The following is an 18,334-nucleotide window of genomic DNA, read 5'->3' as shown; positions in this document are numbered from 1 at the left end:
TCAGATTTCAAGCTGCATTGTAAAAGTTGCCCTGGTGTTGTCAGCAGAGCGCTGTCTTAACATTACTGTGAGAGCGTGAGAGAGCTGCAGACAGGAGCAGGCGCAGCTTTCAGCAACCACATTAAACCGATTCATAACTTTGTAACCGGGTCACTGGCTGGTTCATGCTACATTTAGACAAAGGATCGACCAATAATCGGCCTATATTCAGCGTTTTTATGATCATCGGCATCGGCCGTTTTCCCACCGATAACCGATAAAATAAGTTTATTTTAAAAGTCGGTTCTTTGGCTCTTATGCAGCCGTCTCTCTCTGCCTGAAGTCACCACTCTGGGCTGTGTGACTATGTCCCGCCTACAGAGCACACTGATTGGCTGCACGGCACAAGGGACAGCCAATCAACACAGAAGCTTCTAGATGGAGGAGGAGAGGAGAGGAGAGGAGAGGAGGAGAGGAGAGGAAGAGGAGAGGAGAGAGGAGAGGAGGAGGAGGAGAGGAGAGGAGAGGAGGAGAGGAGAGGAGGAGAGGAGAGGAGAGGAGAGGAGAGGAGAGGAGAGGAGAAAGGAGAGGAGAGGAGAAGGAGAGGAGAGGAGAGGAGGAGGAGAGAGGAGAGGAGGACGAGAGGAGGACGAGAGGAGAGGAGAGGAGAGAGGAGAGGAAGAGAGGAGGAGGAGGAGAGGAGAAAGGAGAGGAGAGGAGAGGAGAGGAGAAAGGAGAGGAGAGAGTAGGAGAGGAGAAAAAGAGGAGAGGAGAGGAGAGGAGAGGAGAGGAAGAGGAGAGGAGAGAGTAGGAGAGGAGAGGAGAGGAGAAAGGAGAGGAGAGAGGAGAGGAGGAGAGAGGAAGAGGAGAGGAGAGGAGAGGAGAGGAGGAGAGAGGAAGAGGAGAGGAGAGGAGAGGAGAGGAGAGGAAGAGGAGAGGAGAGGAGAGGAGAGGAAAGGAGAGGAGAGGAGAGGAGAGGAGAGGAGAGGAGAGAGGTGAGGAAGAGGAGAGGAGAGGAGAGGAGAGGAGAGGAGAGGAAAGGAGAGGAGAGGAGAGGAGAGGAAAGGAGAGGAGAGGAGAGGAGAGGAGAGGAGAGGAGAGGAGAGGAGAGGGGAGAGGAGGAGAGGAGAGGACTGCACCGTGAAGCAGCCGTGTGGTGTTTGAAGGCAACAGAAAATGTCGAGGTTGCAATAAAAATACTCTTTGGTGAAGTTTTAAAGACACCATAACCTGATTATGATCAGTTTCAATGAAAAGAGGTACAAAAACAAACAAACTGTATTCAGTCTAATCCCAAGTGTGTTATTCTACATTTTGACACCAAAATTTAAATTTTTACTGCAAATGAATATCGGTTCTAAATATCGGTTATCGGTTTCCTTGATTACTAATAATCGGTATCGGCTCTTAAAAAACCATATCGGTCGATCCCTAATTTAGACCGACACAGGTGTCTGCATACCGATGCACTTGTATCTTTTAAATCAAAACCGGTCTTCTGATTCAAATCAGCAGGAATCAGTTTATTTTGTAATAAACATATATTTATAGTTATTAGATGTTTGATTTAGTTTCTTTTAAAGGATATAAAATAAAATATGGAGAAAATATATCCACTTCACTGGTAACTTGTTGTTGAGAAAATACAATGATTATATATTATACTTACTTCTTTTCCTTCTTGCCTTCAACATCACCAGCAATACAGCTCCACCCACGAGTAGGACAACGAGCAGGCATACAATCACCCCAATAAACCCTTCAATGTTTTCTTCATCAGTAACTTTAGGATCTAAAACACAGAAAACATTTACATTAGTTTCACATTTAGTTCACTTTTAACATCATTAATATTTATCTTCATGTGACTCTCTGTGTTGATGCATAGTAATAAAATGTAGATAATCAGTGATGATGTGATCAAAGTGATACAATTAAATTTAATAACACAAAATAACATGAAATTTGAAAACTGTTAAGAGACAAAGATGATTCTTATGTTAATGTTGTGTTTTTTCTCTTGCAGCTACAAACTGTGATGCTAACAGTGAATGAATCCACCTCATCTTCAATAAAGACATTTGAAGACATTTTAAATATAATAATCTCCTCCAGTGAAGAAGTAAGTTGACAGTCAGCAGCTTTTGAGGCAGACTCTTACTGCTTTACACCCTGAGATAATAGAAAAGGTCTGCTCCAATATGACACATAACTGATTAAATAAAGATTTAATAAAACTTGGATCTCATTTTCTGATGTTTGGTTTGGTTATAAACTGTCTGATCGTCTGACTGTTTGATCAACTTTGTTGCTCTGTGACAATCTGCAAACTGAAATAAGAAAGTTTCTTACACCAAGGCTTCTCAACAGACAGTCCGGATGCTCTGTGAATGAATTCACATGTGAATGAAGCGATGTCACTCTTTAAAATCTCCACACTGTCTCTTCTCTGGAAGGTATCGTCTTCATTTGGTCGAACGCCTGAGGAGATCAACCCGTCCTCTTTAGTCACAGTGCGGCCGTTCCTTCTGATGATAAGGGTGATGTCTTTTGGGTAGGAACCTGTGGCCACGCAGGTCAACATGAGGTTTGACCCTTTGTTCTTAGCAAACACGTACACATCTGGTGGAGCTGAAAAGAGAAAACATTAGGTTAGTTAATGTTTGAATGGTGACTATAAAACATTATGATATAAACCACATGTGATCATGTTTGTACCATCCTCATAATAAACTGAACCAACACAATCTGTTGCTAAAACTAATAGTGACAATACATCTCTTTAATTATAACTAAAGTAAAAACAGACTGATGAAACAAGTTTTTATTATTTCTGGTCTTTTCTAAACAGTTTTTATAACTGCTACAACACACACTTCATTTTACAGTTTTGTGAGATTTGTAGATCATGGTTGTTATTGAATATGATGTTTATGAGGGGTTGGTTCTAATAGCTGGTTCTCTTTGGTATTTGGTTCCAGGTTGGTGAAGTACCTGGATTTACTACAGGACTGAACTTTATTATGAAAGAACAGTGTCCAGAGCAGACAGAGAACAGGCTTCTTATTTATAGTTTATACTGTAGCTGATGCTGTCTGTCTTCTATCAGCTGTAACTAATCAATATTAATGCTGTGAGTAACTTAACATATTAACAGTTAAATCAGCTTCAGTAGTCAAAATCTCCTCAAACTTTAATTTATATCATATTAATTATTTAAACTAATCAACTTAATAGTTCAGACTCAGCACTTCCAGTATTTGAAACAAGGAGCTTGTGAAATATAAAGTGTACCAAGTAGGCTGCAGCAGATATTAAAATGTATCAAATATATATATAATATCCTTCTAGCTGTAACTTCTTTCTCCTTATGAAACTGTTCTCTCTGCTTGTCCATTCACTTCCTCATGTCATCTAACTGTCTCCCTGCAGCTTCAGTCTGCTCAATATCAAGCACTCCTCCTAAAACCTCCATTAATGGGCAAGCAGAGAGAACAGTTTCATAAGGAGAAAGAAGTTACAGCTAGAAGGATATTATATATATATATATATATATATATATATATATATATATATATATATATATATATATATGAATATTTGATAAATTATCATCTGAGCTAATTTTCCATAATAAATATTAAAATTCAGGAAACAAAAAAAGCAGATTTTGTGTGCATTACATTATCAAGATCAGCTGATTTCATGTTTGATATTTTAACAAATAATAATGATATTAATAAAGCTACTTCTATAATCTCTAATAATAATAATTAATATAAAAATACAGAGCTTATTTTCTGTCATACATACAGGCAGCTTCCATCTGTTCTTTCTTATATTCAATGAACCTGTTCAACCATTGGATACACTCCTTCTCCAGGTAGCCTTTGGTGTATTCTTTTAGGCGCTGGTCATGATCCCACTTTCTCTTGGTCTGGACTGCTATCTCAGTGGGAGCAACCCAGACTGAGTTGGCGTCATCAAAGGACAGGAAGTCTTGTCTGTTGTAGTTGTACATGTACACACCACGGACAAACTTTAATGTGCCATCAGGCTCAGTTGTTTCACCCTCACAGCCGACCATCCACTGAAGAACATGGAGATCTAAAGAGGAGTGACAGTGAAATAAATGATAAAGAATGAAGACATGGAAAAATGCAGCAAGTAATTACAATTAAAACATTTTCATTTAAACACATTAGAAGTTCTCACTTGTTCCTGAAAATAAAACAGCTTCATTTATGTTGGAGCATTTATCTATACAAGCTATTACAGTTATTAATTACTGAGTCATCAAAAAGTCCCAGTCTGACACATTTCATGGATCTTACCATCGTCGGTCTGATTCATTCGTTTCATCAGGATGTCGATGTTGACTTTGAACCACTGCTGCTTGCTTTGGCGGGACTGTGTGCCTTTCTCCCAGTAGTCTGCAGGAAGTCGCTCTTTCATCCAGTCCTGCATGGGAACTTTTCTCTGGATATCACTGTCATAGTAGTCGATCATCCTGCCGTCCATCTGACCCATAGCTGTGAACTCATGGATGCCTGGAAGTCCGACAGGTTTGGAGAGGCCGGTGTAGATGTACATGAGGGAGTGTTTCTCTGAGAGTCACAGAGAGAGAAAGACAGACAGACATGTTTACAGACAAGCAGATAAACTCCAGCAGATCTGACTTAAAGCTCTGAACTCTTACCTACTGTATCTATTTACTGCTGTCAATCAGCTACGGAAGCCTAATGATGCCAAAAGTAAAATGAGTCACTACCAAATTATAACACAATTTATATTTTTGTTCTACTTGTGTATTTATGTGATACAGGATTTGTGCAATTTACTTTTATTTCTGTGTTTTTTTATTAACAATATATTATATTTTTTGATAATTGGACTCTTTATTTAATTTATATGTATATATTATAATTGTTTCTACTCTTTATAATTTACTTTTTAGTATTTGTGATTGTATCTAACTTTTGTATTTATGGTTGTTATTTCCATAAATACCAAAATGATCCATCTATAAAATATCTATAAACCTTTTACAGTGCAGCATACTGCATATGATAATTATATATTTAGAAAGTAGAACTAAAGTGATTCATTACAAGATGATTAGTTAAAACATTTCAATTAAATTTACATTTTGTGAATTTCAATTAAAAGAACAGTCATTTATTTCCTCTTTGAAGTTTTCTTAAAAAAAAAGTTAAAATCTCGTCTCGATCTCGTGAGCTGAGTGTATCGTCACACCCCTAATTATAACATTACATATTGTTACTCACCTATCATCATTCATTATTGTACATTATTAGAATATTATATATACAATATATCATTAAACTAAAAGTTCATTTTTCTTGATTCTGGCAAAAATGAACCAAACACTTCCCTCAGTTTACATAATATGGTTCAGTCCTGTCTCCAAACCAGGAGGGGGGGGGGGGGGGGGGGGGGAGTGGAAATGAACCTGTTAGTTAAGTTTAGTCCACAGTGAAACAGTTAATGTTACTTTTGCTCCTCTAATATTAGTTACTGATCATATCTTCACAGAAAATAGAGTGTTTGTATTTAACTCCTCTTATCTGACATTTAATACAGATAAACTTTTAGCAGCTACTCATATTAAATCATGATCAAAATAAACTTTATTGTCCCACCAGATGGGAAACGACCCGTACTGCAGCCATTAAAAATAAATAAATAAAAACAACCATAAAAGCCATGAGCAACAATATCAACACATATATATTACAATAGATATTAAATACATAATAAATAAATACTCAGTGCCAGATAGCAGCTCTAATATATAAATAAAAAAGAAAACACACCTACAGCCACAGTGCAAAGACAAAGTCTCATCAGCACCAGTTTTATCTGCTTCCATTTAAAAACTGATAGAAGCAGGAATTAATACATTTTTTGAATCTGTCTAACTGTGACCCTCCTACCAGAAGGTAGCAGCTCAAACAGAACATGAGATGAATCACTAATGATCTTACTGGCCTGTTAGCCTGTTCATAAATACTCTGCAAGGATAAGTGCTCTTAAACACTAATGATTTTCCATGCAGTGTGAATTAAATGGAACAGTTTATTCTTTAGCTGCACAGAAAGGTTGCTGAACCAAACTGTGATGCTGTACCTGATCAGGCTCTTTAAAACTACCTGATATAATATCAACATGAATTTATTGTCAACACCATGATGATGAGAAGATTACATTAGAGTGTAAAAGATGACCTTTTGCATGTTTCTTATATAGAGCATCACTCATGCATCATGAATTCCAGTGTATGCAGAATGCTGCATTCATGTCTGCACAGTGATATTATCACAGCTCAATGTCAGTATGTACTGTACAGTTAGTATTAGACTACAGGAGAGTTACAAGCCTGCACAGGAAGATATTTAAAGCTCTGAATGGTTCGGTTTGGTTCTGGAGGTTTTGTTACAGTAACAGCCTGTGATGAGAAAGATCACATGACTTAGCAAAGGACTTTTATTTTGAAATGAACACAGGAGGGGGAGAGGAGTGGAAGCGAGATGCATCACAGGTCCGTGAACGCAACACGAGTTATCATCAGTGACATGATCTGTTTGATTGCTTTGTTTCCTATTGGACGCTGTGTTTCTGTTTACTTCCTGTTGCTCTTAATGAAACTGTGTCATGGACGAGAAACAGCTGATTCATTTAGTTAAAATGAAGAGTTATGTCTAAAAACCTCTTCTTTCACTCTAAAAAGATAAATGAGGTAGCAGCTGTCTGGAGAGAAAAGCACATTGTAGTGTACTCTGGGTCAACCATCTATCTTTTTAAATTTATTTGCACTGCACATTGCTGCATCATTTTGTTCAGATAACAGGAGCCTAAATGAACATCGTCTTTTTGTTACTATACTTCCACCACAGCTCAACAGGAAACACTAAGAGGGAATCTGATGTTAAAAAGACTGTAAATGTGTCAGATATCACAGACACTTTCTATCCCATGTTTGTTTGTGTTTTGCATTGTATTTAATTATAATTATAATTTACGTACCAGAAAACTATCAAGTAAGTTATTGATTACTGTTAAACTAATGGATTAACAAACAATTAAAAGCATAGTTCAATTATAAAGCTTTTAAATTGAAGTACTGACTGTCATCTGGCAGAAAATTTCTGACTCTGTTAATGCGTAAATTCATGAGATCATAAATCATGAGATCATACAATATTAATTTATCGGACAATATAAACAGACAGCACTCTGATCACACAATGTCACTTTATTACGGCACAGACGTTTCAGGCAGATCGCTTCCTCAGTGCCCTTCCCTTCATTAGAGACATTAAGTTAGTTTAATATTCAACATTCAAAATACAAACCTATTATGCGCTTCAACCATTTGAGTGAATGATGTCAAACCAACTGTATAACAGACTAATATCCCTCATGTGCCTCAAGGATTGTTTTTTTAATATATATTTTGTCTATCTATCCCTAAAAACTCTTTCTCTCCTAAGCGCTCCTCCTGCACACCAATGTTGACAGGATCTTTTAAGAATGGGCAGGTCATTTTCTAAGAGAACTGATTGGTCAGGAGGTGGTGCTTTTGTACTCGTTGATCTCTTATCCAGAACATAACCTGCTCCGGAGCAGGTTAGCCGTTCAGCATAAGTTACCATGGTGATTTACCCCGGTAAGAAGTGAACCAGCTTCGTAGTACGGAAAACCCAGAGTTAACCCTGAAGTTACCTCGATAAGAGAAAATCCAGCTTCGTAGTACAGGCCTCAGGTGACCTCACCTTAAAACTCATTTGATGTTTTTCCTAAACACAGTAACATAAATGATGTCCTATTTTCAGCCACTGTAGACGACAAACAATCAAGATATTAGTGACCAAATAGTCCCAGGAAGAACAGCTCCAGAAATTAAACTCACTAATTAACTGAAGAGCTAAAAGTTCCTTCAGTGTTTTATGTTTCCATCTGAAGGAACAGGAAGAATAGAAAATAAGATAAATGATTAAAATGGTCAGCTTTGTTTGAAAGTGACACTCACTCATTATCATTCATTTGAACAGCTTCAGTGCTTCTTGTTTAAGAGCTTTCTCGGTTAATAAATAATTTTGTTTAAACCTTTAACATCTGTTTTTTATGTTACATTTCCTTTAACGAGCTGGGTTGTAACATTGTACATTAAATATATTTGGGTTTTGAACTGTTGGTTAAACTAAATAAAACAAAGGTTTCACTTGCAAACATTATTTACAATTTTCAAACATTTTAAACTGAGAATCTGGAAACACAGAAAAGAAAGTTAAAAAATGAACTAAAACGACTGAACTAGAGAGAAAAGTAGAAAATCAACTTTGTGTCCGTGAATAGTTTCAGTTCTGATCAGCAGCAGCTTCAGTCCTCAGTCAGTGACACTCTGCAGCAAACAAGCAACAACCTCAGCACTACCTCTGTACTGAAAAAAATGACTTTTTGGAGCAGTAAACTCTATTAGAGTAACTGTCATAATTTCTACCTTGTATTTATCTAGATATAGAACTAGAGTTTCTTAAGGGAAATTAAACATTTTATTAACGTAATACATGAATTATGGGGGAAGAGTAAGTTTTACTTCAGTTTCCTCATACTATTTAAATGTTTAATAGTTACATAAACCTAGACATACTACATAAACTTTACTCTGAAAGTGTAGCGTTTTGAAACGCATGCACGACGCATGCGCACAGTACAACAGGACTGACTGCTCCGGACGTTACAGGATCACAGAGCAAGGTGTAGCACGTACGACAGTCATATCGCAGGTAAGTTATTACCGTTCTGTTTTAAATTTGTGATAATATATCTCCATAATAACTCCATAATAAGTCTCCATAAAAATAACTAAAGTTAGGATATTACCAACGGAACGGTATAACGTCTGCGTCTGCACTAATTTGGGTTAACAACTTTTTTACTATTATTTTACTCAGGATTCATGTTTTTGTAGAATCAATTGTTCATTACAAGTTCTATAAATCTGTCATGTGTTAATTGTTTTATTTAGCTAGACAAAACAAAATGTTCATTTGTGTTTGTTCATGATAAAGTTTATTTCTTATGAAGTCTTATTAAAATATTTTTCTATCTATCAACAGGAAGCAAATCAGAACAGAACATTATTTTCATCATTCAGGCAAGTAGAAAATAATGTTATAGTGATATAATATTGTTTTGTTATTTTCCCTTATTCATCCATCATAACGTAATATTAAAATTGTGACTGAATATTTTAGACCATTGTTTTAATACCACAAATTGTGTCTCTTCATTTTCAGGGTGCCCTTTGGAGGAGCCAGTGGACTTTGTGGACAGTTGGAGTTGAGGTCTAGGGAGAGGAGGTCGAGGAGAAATTCATCAGGGAGAAAGAGTAAGCCTCTTGTGATATGAGATGGTTGTGCAAAAGATGCCATTTTAGGTCATCAAAACGTTTAGAGCTCATAAAACATTATAGGTTGAAGCATCCACATACTGGTCAAGGCCGCTCACTACCCTGCTTGTACTCAGATTGTCCTTGTTTATTTAAAAGTTGGGGGGGACTTCATGCACATGTGTCTAGAAATCATACACAGACTCAACAGTCAGGGCAGGTAGTTTCATTTTCGTGTCTTGTATGTAATTCATGTAGTTTTAACACAGAAGCAATATTTTCGGGACTCATCTGAAAAAACATGAAACTTTTAACTGTGTTTTTAAAGATTGTGACTACAGTACGAATATATATTCAACTTTTGCTTCACATAAAAGTAGGAAGAACAATCCTCACTGCATTGAAGATTTTATAAATACTGTATTCCAGACACATTCAAGTCAGGCAAGTGAGGTAACAGAGGATAGTAGTCTGATTGAAAGTGAAGTTAAACTGTTAAATGTTCTTGAATATCTGAGTATTATATTTCTGTAATGTACGTTTTTCACTGCATATTTGAAAAGCACTATTCCAGATCTGTACTGCATGTACAAAAGTATTGGGACACCTGCACAATTTAATGCAATATTTATTTCCAGTACAATAGCTCTGCCAGCTTCTACTGTTGTTAAGCTTCTACATGCTCACTTTTTATTTCCATTGTCAGTAAGGTGATCATTCCACTTTATGTTTATTACTGAAGCTGTGGTGGATGGTGCTGCTCTACCATTATAGTGCATTATATTGACAGTGTTCCTAATATTTTGCCCCAGTAGTGTATATTGGATGTGTATACTGTGTAATACTGTCTGTTTGTTCTTTTTATGTCAGTCATGCCAATGATACATTTAAAAGATTGGGCAATTCAATCCACAATAGTAGTGGATTTACTTTGACTGTTCTTGTTTGTTAAACTGTTTAAAATGAAAAATAAACAGTTTAATTGCATTGTAATATAGTTGTGTGATATGTGATAAATATATATTAAATGCATAGAGTATTGGTTACATTTATTTGGTAACATTTATCAAAAGAAAGCTGGCAATGATTACCTCATTTTAGTGAGTAATGTAACGTAATGCAACCAAGTAAATTAAAATGTCAAGCACAAGAAAATCATTAAAATCTACTCAATGACTTCATAACAGCAAATACTACAGATATATAACATGTACTTAAACTTTAGAGTAAAATGATGTTGAAAAACAAGTAGCCTTTACTTCATTTGTTTAAATAAATATAACTTCAATCTTGGATGTAATTAAGTAAATGTTACTTAATATCTTCACAACTGTTATGTTTTATGGTAAGTCAAATTTACTTGATACTGGCAAGTGAGTGTTACATTAAATTTTACTTAAATCATTTGCATGCAAATACTTACGATATATTTTTTAAGTAAATCTTATGAATTATTTTTTTCAGTGTGTGTGGTCAACCACATTTTAGCAGCTGAAGATTTATGTTTTTAATTATATGTTCGTATTTATATATGTGTGTAAGAACTGTGAGTTATCACTCCAACACACACACACACACACATATATATATATCTTTGAGTCTGTTTGTTAGGATTCAAATGACTATAGATTAAATCAGACTTATGTGCATAAATTTAGATTTTAACTCCATGATGAAATACTATCAGAGTCGCCATGACGACGAGCCTAAACATGCAGCAGTATAGTGAGTCTCAGCTCATCGACAGAGAAGATGCTGCATAAATGTACGTTATAGGTTCATCACACACTTTACACACTAACAGATCATTATGAAACTATTGATTATAACCTTTTATTAGAAATGGAGAAAGCTCCGGGAAAAGATTAGTAAGTGAATCTTTAGTTCATGACAAGAATCTGCTAAAAGTGTCTTTCATATATTTAACTCATGCTGCATTCAAGGCCTGATTAAACTTCACTGTGCTGCCTTCACTGTCGCTTGCAGCCAAAAACTATATAATAATAATGATATAAATATGATGATTGAATATCCCCATTAAAACTGAAACAAGCAGAATATTTAACATAAGCACATAAATAATCAGCTCTTACCTTCTTTAGCAGGAGGAGTTGTGGTCGGGGGTCTGGCGGGCGACGGGGACGGGGACGGGACCGGTACTGCATGTAGAAAAAAATAAGAAACACACATATGCATTAAAAAAAATTACATTACAAAGGACTGTCATTAATATACTGATTATTTTTACTTTAATTAACCTTCATGTCGTTCTCCCGGGTCAAATTGACCCAGTCTGTTTTGACTGTTCCTTCCTTCCTTCCTTCCTTCTGTCCTTCCTCCCTTCCTCTCTCTTTCCTCCCTTCCTTCTTTCTTCCCTCATCCCCCTTTCTTCCATCCTACTGTCCTCCTTCCTTCCTTCCTTCTTCCTCCCTTCCTTTCCTTCTTTCCTCCATCCTTCCTTCCTTCCTTCCCTCCCTTCCTTCCTCCTTTCCTCCCTTCCTTCCTCACAGGAGGATTATTAAGTTGACTGATTGGTTTATGTATAATAATCAGAAAATAATGATAATAATGATAAATAAAAAATATAATAACACTCAGATCTAATTTAACACCTTATTCCTGATATTTTAACACATTTTTACACCTTGAATATCAGACTTTTTAAGGATCTGCAGGATCATCAAACACTCTCCACACATACTCACACATTTTATGACCCCAAAATTAAATCTCACCTCTTAAAATAACTCACACAAAAACTCCAAGATAGATAGATAGATAGATAGATAGATAGATTCCAGTCAGATAAAGACATCATAACATTGTGAACACTGAGTTACATGTTCATGAATAAAGCAGTAATGTCTCTGAAAGACTTTAGAACTGACTGGGAGCCAGTGTAAAGACTTTAGAGCTGGAGTAATGTGCTCTGATCTCTTTGTTCTGGTTAAAACTGGAGCTGCAGTGTTCTGAATGAGCTGCAGCTGTTTAATGCTTTTTTGTGGGAGTCCAGTCAGAAGACCGTTACAGTAGTCGAGTCTACTTGAGATGAAAGCATGAATCAACTTCTCCTGGTCTGTTTGAGACATAAAACCCTTCACTCTGGATATGTTCTTAAGCTGATAGAAGGCTGTTTTGGTGACTGATTTGATATGACTGCTGAAAGTCAGATCTGAGTCTATCAGCACGCCAAGGTTTCGGACTTGGTCCCTAGTTTTTAGAGAGAGTGACTCCAGATGTTTACTGGCAGCAATCCTCTTCTCTTTATTTACAATTTTTATTTACAACATTTACAACATTTTATAAATAAAAGCAAGAAAACAGCAAATCCTCATAACTGAGAATCTGGAAATCTAGAGAGAAAAGTTAAAAATCAACTTTACGTCAGTGAATAGTTTCAGTTCTGATCAGCAGCAGCTTCAGTCCTCAGTCAGTGACACTCAGCAGCACCTCTGTGTGGTCAACCACATTATAGCAGCTCAACACACATCAGCCTGTCACTGCAGTCACACACTAAAATAAACACTTCCTGTGGTGAGACTACGTGCATGAAGCTCAAGTGAGACGTGACTACACGAGCATGAAACTGAAGTTTCCCATCAGACAGAAAACATGTCTGAAACCAGAGAGACTCATACTAAACATGTTCCTGGTCCATTAGTTGTTACTTTTACTTTATTTATTGTATTAATGCACTTTGTAGTCACATTCATATTTATTCTTTATCTTTGAACTAAATGACAGCGACCTGATGTTTGTGAACTTACTAAAAATAAAAATCCCACTGAGAGTCTCAATAGACTAAATTCAGTGAAAAGAAGTGACTTAAGAAACTTTTCAGTAACAATCATTTTTTGTATTTTTTTTAAAAGTAAACAAAAGAAGATACAAGCTGATCCCAGATGGTCTGTAGGTCAAATGTGACATCATCTGTTTATTTAAACTGGATTACACACTTTACATAATAAACTCATAGTTTCAGCTTTATTTTGAGGTAGTCTACAACTTTCCCTCTTTTTTAGGGTTTTAGACTGTTGAGAACAACTTTTGGAAAATAGAGATCATGAAATAGCCTATTTTAAAAAAGACAATTATTTAAGTCATCATAAACTGCAGGTTAATTTATAGTTATTATGATGTCCTGTTTTATATTTTAGTAGCCTGCTTGACACCAACTCAGTCAGCACCATGTTGTCTTTATCGATGCACATTGACGACATGTTACTAAAGATGATATAATAGTTAATCAATGTTCTCAACTGTTTGAATGTAATATGTTTATGGAATAAGATCAAAAGACAAAAACAAAAAGAATCAGTCTAAATGAAAATGTTAAACTCAAATAATCAACAGAAATCTGATCATTACAAAGACGTCACAGCTGTGAATATTTCATTTTCGCTTTTAACCGGAGTCACATTATTGTATCATTTAATTAATTTAATATATTTTCAAAAAACAAACAAACGGTCTCTCTTACCGCTGTTTACAGTCAGCGCCGTCACCAAAAGGATGAAGAACGTGGTGAGATACATCTTCATCACTAAGTGAACTCTATTAACGTTTCTAAAACTCAAACTTATCAGCGTGCTGGAAGATGCGGAAACAAACGGTTTCCCGTTTCCCACTTCTCCATTCTGTGGTGCGGGGGGTGCGGGGGGTCCGGGGAGGGTCTTGTGGTTAGAGCGCGTGCTGTGTGCGCAGCCGACCCAGGTTCGAGTCCCGATCGGAGGTAATTTGCTGCGTGTGTAACATCCTGGATCAGGTTAAATAAAGTTTTAACAAACCACAGATATCTTTCATAGTTCAGATTGCTTAAAGTATTGATTTGACGACAGCTTTGCAAACTGTTGGTAGCATCTTAACCAGGTTTATAAAGTAGTCCATTATTCTTTTCAAACATACACTGAAATATGAAAACTTTCACATCATAGCACGGCACTGGCCGTTGTTTTCTTTTTCAGGCTTTTTCACATGAAGACAGAGGAAAACACTTTGATCACTACTGAAAAAAATCACCTTAATTGATTATTGAAGCTTCAGATTGTTGACACATCCAATCAGTAAAGTGTGATCAATGATTTCATGTTCAGATTGACTTCATCCACACAGTCAGTTAGTGTAACCCAGAATGTCAGCTATGTACAAGAACATCATTAATGATTATTATCATGATCATTACAGTTTGATTGAACATTTCTTTATGAATTTACAAAGTGATGAGAACAAAATATCTGTGATGAAGGAAGTTCTGCTGTTTTCTCTGTTTAAGAAACAACAGACACAAATACATCAATACAAACATGAAACTAACATTTAGAACAAAGAGAAGTTCACATTTCATCTGAAGAAATGTCAGTGAAGGTTACACACAGGAAAAAGTCACATTTAAAGAAACTCAAAATATAAACAGAACAAATGAAAAATGTAATTGAAAATCCCAGTTGGACAACTTATGTCTGTTGAGTTCAGAAACATGGAGACAAATTATTAAAACTATATATATATATATATATATATATATATATATATATATATATATATATATATATAGTTATCCTTATAGTTATAGTTCTGTGAACGGGCTTTTACTTTATCTGTGCAAATATGTCACACAGTTTGGTCAGTTTGGTAAGCCTATGTAACACACAGTCCTAGCATATGTCTGAATCAGCACCATGGAGCAAGGAGAGAGAAAGAGGAAGTGATGCTGTTTATCTCAGTTAGTAACACTTTACTGCTGATAGAAAATATGTTGTTGGTATTCTTCTGCCTGCAACGGTTATTATTGGGCTTGTCTTATTTGGTTGGCATGTGCGTACTATTTTTTGGTAATGGTTTGCATGGAGTCTTCATACAGGCCATTTATGATGGAAGTAATGATATTTAGCATGATGTGTTGCATTGGGATGTGAGTTGCATTCAGATTTAAACAACAGTGTAAAGGCTTGTATGTTATTTGTTGTGTTTTTGTTGGATCTTATCTTTTTCTGTAGTATGTGTGGTAAGCCTGTACTTTAACTATATGTTCTTGTAAATCTATGGTGTTCATGCCAGAGTAAATTTCACTTTCAACATGTAAAGTAAGAGGAGGGGGGCACTTGATGAGTAGTCACCCTGGTGCACCCTAGGGTGTTAATGCAGGCCTGGTTCAGATAAATGTCTTAAAACAACAGTCAGTTCTCCAAATGAAGATTAAGTGTGTTTATGTGTAATGATTCCTCCTGTTAATACTGAGCATTAGATCCTTCATAATGTTTACAATGGAAGTGATGGAGGACTAAATCCACAGTCCTCCTTCTGTGTAAACATGGATTTAAAAGTTGATCTAAAGCTAATATGAAGCTTCAGCGTCCAAATGAGTCAAATCTTCATCTTCTATGTTTCAACGTTACAGTGTTTTTAGTAGCAAAGTCTTTTTGTTACTATACTTCCACCACAGAGAAACAGGAAACACTAAGAGGGAATCTGATGCTAAAGAGACTGTAAATGTGTCAGATATCACTTGATATGACTAACTCACACTGATGAAGCTCAATAGAAGCTTCAGATATTATTTTAAACCTTATACCTTATATCTTTTTTTAAAAAAACAACATGACCTGAGGAGTAAGGAAGATGTTAGGAGGCAGACTCAGACTCTTGTTCAATGAGTAAAAACTGAATTATTCAGTCCAGTGTAACAACAAAAAAGAAAGTGTGTCCCACAAAGTCATCAAAAATGAACTGGCTTAACTCAAGATCCACAAACTAAGACATGATCACGTTCACACAGCTACACCTTCATCCTCTGATTCTGCCTCTAAATCTACATCTCTCCCCTTAAATAGACCCTCCAATCTATCAGCAGAACCATTTCTACTGCAGGGTCCTTTATCTTTTACCAGCTGGCATTAAACAAAGCTGCTTCCATCAGTCAGCATGGTTTATCACACATCATTCACAGCATTATCCTCATGAGCCAAAACAACAAGAATAAATCATATAGATACTACACCAAACATTTAACTCAATAAAATAAATCCCCCCAAACTTACACTGATGATGTCACCAGTGTATATATACAGGAAGTAGTTGGGTCTTCCTTTTGTTTGTTGAACACATGGTGGGTAAAAAAAACTAATAAAATGCTTCATTTATAAAATTCAGAACTAAACTTAAAATATCCATCCATCCATCCATCTTCTTGCCGCTTATCCGGGGTCGGGTCGCGGGGGCAGCAGCCTAAGCAGGGAAGCCCAGACTGTAAGTTATAATTAAATATAATGCAAAACACAAACAAACCCGGGATAGAAAGTGTCTGTAAGTTATTGATTACTGATAAACTAATGGATTAACAAACAATTAAGAGTTCAATTAATAAGATAACTGGTGTTGATGGTGAAAAATGGGGACAAATGGTGTTTTACCAATTTTGTCACAGTGTGTGTTTATTTATTTTTGTAAGCACATATCCTATATTAAGTCTAATAAACTGTGTATAAACTATATTAACTTCCAGCATGTCATTAAAACCACATATTTTGATCCAATGGCTGCTACAGCATAAATTCATGCATTCTGCTTTATAAAGCTTTTAAACTGAAACATTTTACTTTTTACTATTTTCCAGGTGATTTAATTACTTTCTTGGTTTCTACTAGGAGCATTAATCAAGAACTGCTACGAAGCAAACCTCAACATCAAACACAAGGTGACCTCACCCTAAAACCTCATTGGATGTTTTTCCTAAACACAGTAACATAAATTATGTCCTATTTTCAGCCACTGTAGACGACAAACAATCAAGATATTAGTGACCAAATAGTCCCAGGAAGAACAGCTCCAGAAATTGATCTCACCAATTAAGTGAAGAGCTAAAAGTTCGTTCAGTGTTTTATGTTTTCATCTGAAGGAACAGGAAGAACAGAAAATAAGATGAATGATTAAAATGATCAGCTTTGTTTGAAAGTGACTGTTACACCGACTCTCACTCATTATCATTCAGTTGGAGTCATGTTTCTGTCCACCTGCTGAATGTAAGTGTAATATTCACTTTGACCACATGATGGCAGCAGTGTTACATTTTAATGTTTAACAACCAAAAGAGGAACTGGAAGACCTTACTTCATTGACTTTATCTACATATTTATATACAGTCAGTGATAAGAATTGAGTGATTTTATGGATCCATAATTTACAAAAAAAAAAAATATTTAAAAAAAATTACATGATTCTTTTTACTAGTGATGTGCAAAGTGTTGAATTTGTACACTTAATTAACAGTTAATGTAACAAAGAGTCTTTTAGTCCACTGCAGGTCAGCTGAACATGTGAAATGTGATATTAGTCTTCAGGCACGGACACAGTTCAATACTGAAAATTAATCTGTTTATTTATAGATTACATTTAAAAACAACATGTTGCTTTACAGAGAGATGAGAATTACAATCAAATAAAAACACAGATGTGATTATGAGGATCATGGGGGGGGGGGGGGGGGGGGCTTACAAAAACAAATGTAAAAACAACTGCATAGAAATAGAAAACCTAAGTGTGTCTCTAAGGATGCATACATAAAAAAATAATTCATATTTATTGAGTTTAAATGTTCTTAAACAGAACTTATTTCCTTCCTAAATTACATCGTTGGTTTCAGGAAACAAACACACTTAATGTTCATTTGAGCTCCTGATTGTTGATATAAGACAATTTTAAAACGTGTCCTTTAATGATATCTAGGTTGAACAATGTTTAGATGATGTTATTTAGACACTTTTAAGGGTAGAAACTCTCTTTAATGTGATAAAAAGCGACAGAAACAGTTAACATTACAACTTCCTCCAGGGACCAAACACTGACTCTTTATAAAGTTTCATTCGTGTGCAGGTTTAATGAATAAAGAGCAAAAAGTAGAAAGGAGGAAAAGTAGGAAATCAAACTATAAACTCACCTGACAGC

At 35.7% G+C, this 18,334-nt stretch overlaps 1 protein-coding gene across 1 annotated transcript; it reads right to left on the bottom strand.

Annotated features, from left to right (window-relative positions):
• Positions 1–272: 272 nt before the first annotated feature.
• Positions 273–13,989, bottom strand: LOC128374569 (H-2 class I histocompatibility antigen, Q9 alpha chain-like). The gene is made up of 6 exons (XM_053334821.1): positions 13,875–13,989; positions 4,314–4,586; positions 3,793–4,086; positions 2,332–2,610; positions 1,665–1,771; positions 273–374 (listed from the first exon to the last, which is right to left on the bottom strand). Exons 1-6 carry the CDS (start codon positions 13,933–13,935, stop codon positions 273–275), a joined length of 1,116 nt encoding a protein of 371 aa, XP_053190796.1. The 5' UTR covers positions 13,936–13,989.
• Positions 13,990–18,334: the final 4,345 nt, after the last annotated feature.

The sequence above is a fragment of the Scomber japonicus genome, chromosome 15 (assembly GCF_027409825.1).
Source record: "Scomber japonicus isolate fScoJap1 chromosome 15, fScoJap1.pri, whole genome shotgun sequence".
Taxonomy (NCBI): Eukaryota; Metazoa; Chordata; class Actinopteri; order Scombriformes; family Scombridae; genus Scomber; species Scomber japonicus.
The sequence above is the reverse complement of the archived record's forward strand: the minus strand, read 5'-3'. Positions and strand labels throughout refer to the sequence as shown.